The following is a 10,741-nucleotide window of genomic DNA, read 5'->3' as shown; positions in this document are numbered from 1 at the left end:
ATTCTATTCCATTCTTTTTATTAATTTCTTTCTGTAAAATAATTCCTTTCGTTGTTTTTAATCACAGTTAGTATTTTTGAAAGCGTTTTCTTGCGTTTTTATTTTGTTTTTTTACTTTTAACTAGAAATGTAAGGAAAGAATTTTTTAAATTTCGTATCGGTCGGTAATGTTGGTAAGAATCTGTCAACCAATCAGAAACGTGTATTTGAGACAAACTTCATGTTTTTATTGAAATAACAGAGAAATGTGAACTGACCTTTAAAAAATGGTGTTTACCCATCTGTTTTAAATTTTATGACTCATGTGGTTTTACATGAGTTTTGGTGGCACTTTGCGGCTCATTTTCATTTTACTATTATTATTAATTGCTTAATTACTTGGAAATTTAAAATCACTTTCAATAATGATCTGTTTAGTGAAGAAAAAGGAATAAGTGAAATCGAACAAATTTGACGTTTCTAATAGTTTAGAGTGTTTCTTTTTTAACAAAAAAAAGTAAGTACAATTCATTAATAATGATTTTATATCTCCAGAGAACTTGATTGACGTATAATGCATCATATTTTATTTGTCAAATTAAGAAACATTTACGTGAATGTAAACAAATTTTACAAGTGATAATATCTCGTTTTTCGAATAAATTTCTATGAGCAATTCTTTCTAAGAATAGGTGGTGATTTTTTAATTTTGTGTTTAATACTTCCTGTGAATACATATGTAGAGGAACTGAAGTCAATAGCGTGGGAGAGCTGGTTTTTGTTTCAATGGTGCATTTACCTCAAGTTATTCTGATTTGTTACTTTTGAATATAGAAATTAGGAAATAAAATTCTAATATTACATTGTCTGTTTTCCTTTTTAGAAATGACGTGTAATTTGTGGATATTCATAGTTGTTGCAATTTTATTGTGTGCTCGTGTAGAAGCTAATTCACAATTAGGTACAAATAATTGCATCAGTAGACAAACATGTCACGAATGCATTCAAACGGAACTTTGTGCTTGGTGTATGCAACCTGTAAGTATTTATTAACATTTTATTATTGTAATACTTTATTTTTTTACTTCCTCATAGAGGAAGGATTTTATTTATTTGTGTGTTACTTTATTTTATTTATTTGCGTATAACTTTATTATTTATTTGTGATACTTTATCTTGTTTATTTGAGTATTACTTTATTATTTATTTGTGATACTTTATCTTGTTTATTTGAGTATTACTTTATTATTTATCTGTTTTAGTTTTTCTTATTTATTTGCGAATTACTTTATTATTTATTTAATTTTTTATTATTTATTTTGTGTCTTTATCTTATTTATTTGCGAATTAATTTATTTTATAAACTAATTCTTTTCTATTTTTTCAGGATTTAACTGAACGTCGTTGTTTCTATGCACCCGGTACAGATGCATCGAAATTTTGTGAAGAAAAATATGTCTTCTATCCGTCAAATGTTTTTAGTATTGTGCAAAATCGTAATTTAAGTTCGGAAACTCAATCAGAATCGAGTGGATTGCAATCGACGAGATTTAATGCGAATGATGGAAAACAAGAGGCGGTTCAAATCGCTCCACAGGAGGTTAATGTGAAAGTGAGAATAAGTAAGTGCTCAGTATGAAAGATTAATATAATTGCTAATAGAATAATCTATATATTAATAACCGTATTTTAGATCTCAGTTCACAAATTGATGTCCCTAAAGTTCTGAACGTTTAATTGAACGAATTTTTTGTTACTTACTTTAAAGCTTGAATTATGATACACGAAATATTAATTTGCCCATTAAAAAATGAATTATTTTACTCAATAAATAGTAAATTTACTTTTTATTTCTTATTTAAAATAAAATAATATTGAAAAATATCGCGAGGGAAGAAATTTTCGTTCATTTGAATGTTTGAAACTTAAAAATCATGTTTGAATTTAGTTATTTTTGTTTGATTTTTTGTTTCCTGATTTTTTAAATAATTTTCTCTTAATGTTCAGAATTTTGAAATTAATGAAATTAAATTAATAAAAAATAATTGAATGAAATTGATTGAAACATTGAAAATTAAATAATAACAAAATTAAAAAAATAAAATTATGTTGATTTAAAAGTCATAATTTAAATTTCTAAATTAATTTACCATTAATAACAATAAGTTCTATGTTACTATTTTTGCAAGAAATATTTAGAAATTATTTTATTTTACACAATTTTGCATTAATAGGAGATTTTTTTTTAATTTAAAAAGATATTTTTGTCAAAAAAAATATATAAATTTTTGTAAATTTTATAATTTTGATTTTAAAATAATTTATTTCTTGCATAGAGTTTTATTAAAAGTTTTAAAAACAAATTCTTTCAAAGAATTTATTATTTAAAATACTATATAGAAAATAATTTAATTCTTAAAAATAAATTTTATCAACATATTTGATAAGAAGTAATCAAATTCTTTCGAAGAATTTTATGAATATTCTTGAAAATATTTTATATTTTTGCAAAGAATTTTATTAAAACTAAAAAAAAAATAATTTAATTCCTGAGAATAATTTAGTTATTTATGAAAAAAATTGAATTCTTGCTCAGAATTTTATTACAATTTTTGAAAATAATTAAATGTTTTAGAGACATTTTCTTAAAATAGTATTAAAAATAATTAATTAATAATTCCTGCGAAAAATTGTATTATTTTTGAAAATAATTGAATTCTTTCGAGGAAATCTATTAAAATTGTATTGGAAATAATTAAATTCTTGCAACGAATTTGATTTACGGTTTTGATAAAAATTAGATTCCTGCAAAGAATTTTATTTCAATTTTTAAAAAATAATTTAATTTTTACGAAAAATTTTATTAAAACTTTTAAAAATACTTTAATTTTTGCGAAGAATTTTATTGTTTACGAAAATTATTGCACTCTTGTGAAGAATTTTATTATTATCTATTGTTTACAAAAATAATTGAATTCTTGCGAAGAATTTTATTGTTTATAAAATTAATTAAATTTTTCCTGTAACTTTTATTAAATCTTTTTTAAATGAAATTAAATTTTTACGAAGAATTTTATTAAAAGCTTTCAAAATAATTGAATTCATTCGAGAAATTTTATTAAAAATGTATTTTATTCTTAACGAAATTAATTGAATTTTTACAAAGTCTTTTATTGAAACTTTTAGAAATAATTGAGTTTTTTCGACAAATTTTTTCAAATTATTAAAAAAACGTATTGAAAATAATTATCGAATTCCTGTGATAATAAATTTTATTATTTATGAAAATAATTGAATTTTTTCGAGAAATTTTGTTGAAACATTTTATTGTTTACGAAAATAATTGAATTTTTACAAAGTTTGCTATTAAAACTTTGAAGAATAATTGAATTCTTTCGACAAACTTTATGAAAGTCGTATTAAAAATAATTATCAAATTCCTGTGATAAATTTTATTATTTATGAAAATAATTAAATTATTTCAAAGTATTTACATTGAATTTTTTGAAAATAATTGAATTCCTGCAAAAATTTTAGTTTTTCCGAAAATAATTGAATTTTCACGAAGAATTTTATTGTTAAAAAAATAATTGAATTCCTGCGAAAATTTTTTATTATTTCCAAAAATAATTAAATTGTTGCGAAGAATTTTATTGTTTACAAAAATAATTGAATCCTATGAAGAATTTTATTGTTTATAAAAATAATTTTATTCCTGCTAAGAATTTTATTGTTTATGAAAATAATTGTAATTTGAAATTGAATTCTTTCGGATTTTATTAAAATTTTTGAAAACAACAAATAATATTTAATTACATAGTTTATAAGTAATTTTTAAAAAAAATATAATATGATAGAATAATTGTTTATTATTGAGAAATAATTATTGTTTACTAAGAAATTTCTTGTCTAATTAGATCAAGCCCAGAGAATTAGATTTTCATTTTCTCAAGCTGAGGATTATCCAGTTGATCTTTATTATCTTATGGATTTAAGTAAATCTATGGAAGATGACAAGAAAAAATTGTCCGATCTGGGAGATTTGCTGGTTAAGGAAATGAGCAGTCTCACTAGTAAATTTCGACTTGGTTTTGGAAGTTTTGTCGACAAAGTTGTAATGCCTTACGTGAGTGTAGTGCCACAAATGTAAGTAAACTTAAATTTTGTAAATTTGTAAATTTACATTTTTTGTAAATTTTTAAATATTACGTAAACGTATTAAATAAAATATATTTTTTTAATCGCAGGCTTTTACAACCATGTAAAGCATGTGCTGCTCCGTATGGTTATAAACACATTATGCGACTCTCACAGGATACGAGTCTTTTTGCAGTGAGTTCATTTTATCTGCTTATCAATCGAAATAGCAATTATTATCTTAATTAGAATTACATGAATATTTTAATTATATAATTTTTTTACTGTAATTATTTTTTCTTTATAATTATGGTTATTATTTTTCACTTTTCGATTATAATTATTTTTACTTTATAATTATGGTTATTTTTACTTTTTGATTATGATTATTTTTACTTTTAATTATAGTTATTTTTAATCTTTGATAATAATTATTTTTACTTTGAACTATAGTTATTTTTACTCTTTAATAACAATCGTTTTTACTTTATAATTATAATTACTTTTTCATTTCAATTTTAATTCTTTAATTAAATATCTACCATTGTTCAGGACTTGGTGAGAAATGCTTCAGTATCGGGAAATTTAGACGCCCCCGAAGGAGGATTCGATGCAATAATGCAAGCGATTGTTTGTAAAGATGAGATTGGATGGCGCGATAAAGCACGTCGTTTATTGGTATTTTCAACGGATGCCAGTTTCCATTATGCTGGCGATGGTAAACTCGGTGGTATCGTTAAGCCTAATGACGGTGTGTGTCATTTAGATTCCTCCGGTCTCTATACGCATTCATCACTACAAGATTATCCCAGTATCTCGCAAATCAATCAGAAGGTCAAGCAAAATGCAATAAATATTATCTGGGCAATTACTCAAGGTGAAATGTCAATTTATTCGAGACTCTGCTCACACATTGAAGGTTCATCAGCCGGTGAATTATCGAACGATTCAAGTAATATCGTCGAATTAATTAAAAATCAATACAATCAAATACGAAGTACAGTTGAAATTAGAGATACAGTGAGTAGTGATGCTGTGAAAATTAAATATTTATCGCAATGTTTAAATGGTAATAAGAATATTCAACCAATTGAAACAACTAAATGTGATAAATTAAAGAAAGGCGATAAAGTGGAATTTATCGCTGATATTACTGTCACTCATTGTCCGGCAAATCGATCTGAGTGGAATCAAACATTCACCATCTATCCGGTAAGATTTAAAGAAAAAATTTATAAATTTAAAACTAAATTTCTTTTTACCTTTGAAACCTTTTACCTTTTAGTCTTTTAAACTATTTTTCCTTTACTAAAATTGCTATAAACTACTAACTACTATAAAATTACTAAAATTATTTTACATTTTTAAGGTGGGCATTAATGAAGCTTTAAGAATTAATTTAGAAATGATTTGCGAATGTGATTGTGAACGTCCTGAGGATTCTTCTTACAAAGAAAATTCATCGAAATGCAATAATAATGGAACGTACAAGTGTGGGGTTTGTGACTGTAATCCAGGAAGTTTTGGCAAAAAATGCGAATGCAATAATACAGCGAATGATCATTATAAAAATTTCCAAAATTGCCGACGTGATAATACATCATTGGTGGATTGTTCAGGTAGAGGAGAATGCACTTGTGGCGTTTGTGAATGTTATCCACCGAGTGGTGAAAATTTGGTAAGTCTTTTTTCCTCTGCAGTTAAACAAAAATTAATAAATTATTTATAATTATAAAAAAAAATAAATCTTTGTATTCCGGTAGAGTCTGTTCGTAGTTTAAACTTAGTTGTTGAATTCTTCAGAAGAACATTATCAAAAATTTTTTAAATAATTTATTTATTTACAATGTCTCCGTGGATATAATTAAATTCTTTCAAGAAATTTTATTATAATTGTATTACAATTAATTGAATTATCGCGGGAAATATTAATCTCATTTATGAAAATAAATGAATTTTTTTTGCGAAGAATTTTATTAAAATTATTAAAAATAATTAAATTATATTGAAGAATTTCTATGGATTTTTTTTTGAAGAAAAGTATTTTGAATAATTTTAATTGAAAATTTTGAAATTAATTGAATTTTGTGAAAAACTTCTTTCAAGTTTTTAAAATGTAATGATAATTGAACATCAGTTTGGTTATTAAATTGTATTAAAATTTTTTGAAAATAATTGAATTCCTGCGAAGAATTTTATTATTTACAAAAATAATTGAATTGATTCGAAGAATTTCATTAAAATTTTTAAAAAAAACTTAATTCCAGAAATTTTATAAAATATTTTTAAATAATTGAATTCTTTCAAAGAATTTTTTTAATTTTTTCAATATAATTCATTTTATGGATAAAATGTAATTAATAATTTTATTAAAATTATTGAGAAAATTAACTTTTTTGGAACAATTTTTTTTGAATTTTTAAAAATAATTGAATTTTAAAAAGAATTTCTTTTAAGTTTTTAAAGTAATTGTGTTTATTATAAATTGTAAATAACGATTATCCTATTAAATTATATTAAAATTATTCATAGAAAATTAAATTCTTTTAAACAATTTCATTAGAGTTTTTGTAAATAATTACATTTTTTTGAAGAATTTCATTAAATTTCATAAAAATATTGTAATTATTTAAAATAACTTTAATTAGAAATTTTGAAAATAATTGAAATTTACAAAGAATTTTATTAAAAACTTTTGAGAACAATTGAATTGTTTACAAAAATTTGATTACAATTTTAAAAAATAATTGGACTTGTTACAGAAATTTAATTAAAATTATCTTGAATATAGTCGAATTTTTTCCTAGAAATTTAATTAAAATTGTATTGAAAATAACTGAATTTCTCAGAAGAATTTTGTTATTTCAAAAATAATTAAATTCTTGCCAAAAATTTTACATTTTATAAAAATAATTGAATTTTTTCGAAGAATTTTTTAAGAATTGTTGAAAATAACTGAATTTTTATTAAAACTCTTGAAAAAAATTGAATTTAAATAATATTTTTAAAAATAATTGTATTCTTTCATAAAATTGTATTGAAAATAATTGAATTCCTCCGAAGAATTTTATTATTTATGAAAATAATTGAATTGTTTCGAAGAATTTTATTGAAATATTTGAAAATAATTAAATTTTCCCAAAGAATTTTATTAAAATTGAATGAAAATTAATTGAATTCTTATAAAGATTTTTATCAAAATTTTTGAAAATATTTGAATTTCATCGAAGATTTTTATTTGTGAAGATAATTGAATTCTTAGTAGGAAATTTATTAAAATTTTTTTAAATAATTGGATTATTTCGTGTAATTTTATTAAAATTGTATTGAAAATAATGAAATTCCTGTAAAGAATTTTATTGTTTACGAAATTAATTGAATTTTTTCGAAGAATTTTATTAAAAATAATTGTATTCTTTCGAGAAATTTTGTTAAAATTGTATAAAAAATAATTATCGAATTCTTGTGATAAATTTTATTATAATGTTTTAAAATAATTGAATCCTTTACACAAATATTAAAATTATATTGAAAATAATTGAATTCATAAGAAGAATTTTATTATTTTGTAGGAATAATTGAATTCTTGCGAAAAATTATATTATAATTTTTGAAAATTTGAAACAATGTATATAATAATGACATTAAATTATAAATTAATAGTAATATTAATAAAAAAAAAATAATTCTTTATAGAAAATATGGGGCGATTATTGTGAATGTGATAATTTCTCATGCGATCGTCGTGATAATAAATATTGCTCCGGCAATGGTGAATGCGGTTGCGATGGATTTTGTAAATGTAAATCTGGATGGATCGGCAAAGCATGTGAATGTAAATCATCAAATGACACATGCATACAGCCAGGAACAAATTTGGAATGTTCAGGAAAAGTAAGAATATTTTTTACGTAAATATTTTAAGCATTTTATATAAATATTTTAAACGTTTTAAGTAAATATTTATTTGATATTGAAAATAAATTTTGTCTCTTTGTTATTTTGTAATTTCGTAATATTGTCACTTTTTTAATAATGTTTTCTTTCTTTCAAAGGGAAATTGCGTTTGTGGACAGTGCGAGTGTCTTATTGAAAATGGCGTTCGATATTCGGGTTCGTATTGTCAGAAATGTGCGACATGCAAGGATCGTTGCGAGGAATTAACGCCATGCGTTATGTGTCAATTGGAAAATATTGGGAATGACACAATCAAGGAATGTCCAACAAATTGTACAGAAATTCCAATAGAATACGTGGAGGCAATCGATAAAACACTAGTAATGGAGGACGAAATTGTTTGCAAATATAAAGGCGAAGACGATTGCAATTATCTTTTTATGTATTATTATAACGATACAAAACTCGTAATTGAAGCACAAAAACAAAAGGAATGCCCGCCAAAAATTTATTTACTGGGAATTGTCATGGCAGTTATTGCTGGAATTGTAATGATGGGTCTCACTATTCTGTTCATTTGGAAATTATTAACAACCATTCACGATAGACGCGAATTCGCCAAATTCGAGAAGGAGAGAATGATGGCCAAATGGGACACGGTAATTATTACTTTTTTCCTGAATAATTTAATTTTTACATTTGGAATTCATTTTTAATATTTTAATTATTATTAGTAAATATATAAATAAACTAGCAAATGAATTCCATTTCTTATTATTTTGTAAATTAAAAATTTACAGATTTTACATTTAAAGAATTCACTTATTAAGTACATAATATTAATATTTAATAAAATAAAATTCTTTAATATTTGTCATAAATAATTCTAACAAAATTTTCAAACTGTAATGCGTTCGAAAAATATTTCTAGGGCGAAAATCCAATCTACAAGCAAGCTACCTCAACATTCAAAAATCCCACTTACGCCGGAAAATCTTAAAGACGCCTACACGAGAAAAGTAGAGCCTAACTTTACAAGAATGTTCTTTTGGATGATTTTCATTTTCTATGGAGAAATGAAAATTGAATTTTATTCAGTATTTGACTTCTAAACGCTGAAGATGAAAAGGTATACTAATTTTTTTTTGTTTTAAATAATTTATTTAATAATAATTTGGCAAACGAAATTTACTAAAAATAGAGAGAGAGAGGAACAATGCAAGGTTTATTGATTGGAAAAAATGTGCAACGCAAAGCAATTGCGTTATATGAGACTGAATCATTCCAAAGGATTAATGCACAATGATATGAATATCGTGTCATTCAATTTTTTGTCATTGCCATTAATATGTGTGCCAAATTTATGGTTTCACTATTATTTTACTTGATTGACAAACAAAAAAAAAATTGAGACTTGAATGACAATATAAAAAAACTGTTAATTGTGTAAATTTGCAGAAAAGATTTTCGTAAACAGGATTTTAGAATTTTTTTAGTTAAAAGTATCTTTTCTTTAATTGAAACTAAAAAATTTTTTTTAACTAAAAAAAGTAATTTACGATAAATGCATTTTTTTTTAGATAAGTGTTGTATCGTGCAATTTGCGATTTTAGAGGCATCTAATGATTTTCTAGTATATATTTATTAATTATTATTAATTAAATAATTATTAATTATTAATTATTAATTAATACTGCCATAATTTTGTAGAATTTTCAAATGTCTTCATTTAGCATGTTAGAACTTTTTTTCTTTGCTTTTTAGACTCAAATAAGACGATCTAATACGTACGTAGAATTAAAGTGCTAAAAACGTTAACACTACTAATTAGTTTTATTTAGAATTTTATTTAAATAGAGAGATATATATTAGTAGCAAATTAGAGTGAAAAAATGAAACTTATTAAAGAAAAAGTGCCTTCAATATTACTGGAATTAGGTTTTTTGCCATAGCAATAATTTCTTTTTATATTCGTATTTAGCAAAGAAGAAAATTTTTTTTATATAAATATATATAGGCACTATATCAATTCTCTTGTCTTCTATTATTAATGCCAAATTTATATTAGAACAAAATCTTCCAAAAAAAGTCATAATCTTGCGAGAATTTTTATCTATACTTGTTATAAGAGAAAAGAAAAATTTACAAAATAGAAAAACTAAGTCACAGTTTCCAATTTTTTAAGATGACAAAAAAAAAGTCTATAATTATCTCTAGCGAATATTTGAAAACATTTGTATTGTATGAATAATAGACAAAAAAACATAGCTATATTTATACACTAATATTCTAAAAATGTTTACAAACAAAAAATCGATTTATATTGGTGCGTATAAAGCACAAAGTACTTACACAATCTAACAACATATTTTAGTACCTAAACATTTTCGAATAAATAATTGTTTTATTTATACTGAAAATGTTTCACGAAATCTTACATTCGAGTGGCGTGTAATTTTGAAATTTAATTAATGCAGGATATTAATTTATAAAAATATTTTAGAATTTTTAAATTTTAAATTCTTAAATTCTTTAGAAAGAATTTTTAAATTCTTTAAAAAGAATTTTTAAATTCTTAAATATTAAATTCAGTACTGATTAAATTTTTAATTAAATTTAAACTGATATTTATTTATCAGAATTTATTTTTATTTTATTTATCAGAACGGAATTAAAAAAAGAAAAGAAGACGTCGATTCTTTTTAATATAGAATTTTTTCTATTTCAC

General features: G+C 22.8%; 1 protein-coding gene across 1 annotated transcript; it reads left to right on the top strand.

Moving 5' to 3' along the window:
- The first annotated feature begins 301 nt into the window (after positions 1–301).
- Positions 302–10,508, top strand: LOC122510341 (integrin beta-PS-like). The gene is made up of 10 exons (XM_043624906.1): positions 302–496; positions 863–1,017; positions 1,367–1,601; positions 3,897–4,125; positions 4,227–4,311; positions 4,669–5,328; positions 5,486–5,794; positions 7,813–8,010; positions 8,172–8,672; positions 8,945–10,508. The coding sequence occupies exons 2-10, from the start codon at positions 865–867 to the stop codon at positions 9,011–9,013; spliced, it is 2,439 nt and encodes an 812-aa protein (XP_043480841.1). The 5' UTR covers positions 302–496; positions 863–864; the 3' UTR covers positions 9,014–10,508.
- Positions 10,509–10,741: the final 233 nt, after the last annotated feature.

The sequence above is a fragment of the Leptopilina heterotoma genome, unplaced genomic scaffold, assembly GCF_015476425.1.
Source record: "Leptopilina heterotoma isolate Lh14 unplaced genomic scaffold, ASM1547642v1 Lhet_68, whole genome shotgun sequence".
Lineage (NCBI taxonomy): Eukaryota > Metazoa > Arthropoda > Insecta > Hymenoptera > Figitidae > Leptopilina > Leptopilina heterotoma.
This window is presented reverse-complemented; position numbering and strand designations above follow the sequence as displayed.

Excerpts from the sequence above, each read along its gene's own strand:
- LOC122510341 (XM_043624906.1), top strand. The coding sequence starts at position 865 with ATGACGTGTAATTTGTGGATATTCATAGTTGTTGCAATTTTATTGTGT. Across the intron at positions 1,018-1,366 it reads GTGCTTGGTGTATGCAACCT|GATTTAACTGAACGTCGTTG; the intron begins GTAAGTATTTAT and ends CTATTTTTTCAG. Across the intron at positions 8,011-8,171 it reads ATTTGGAATGTTCAGGAAAA|GGAAATTGCGTTTGTGGACA; the intron begins GTAAGAATATTT and ends TTTCTTTCAAAG.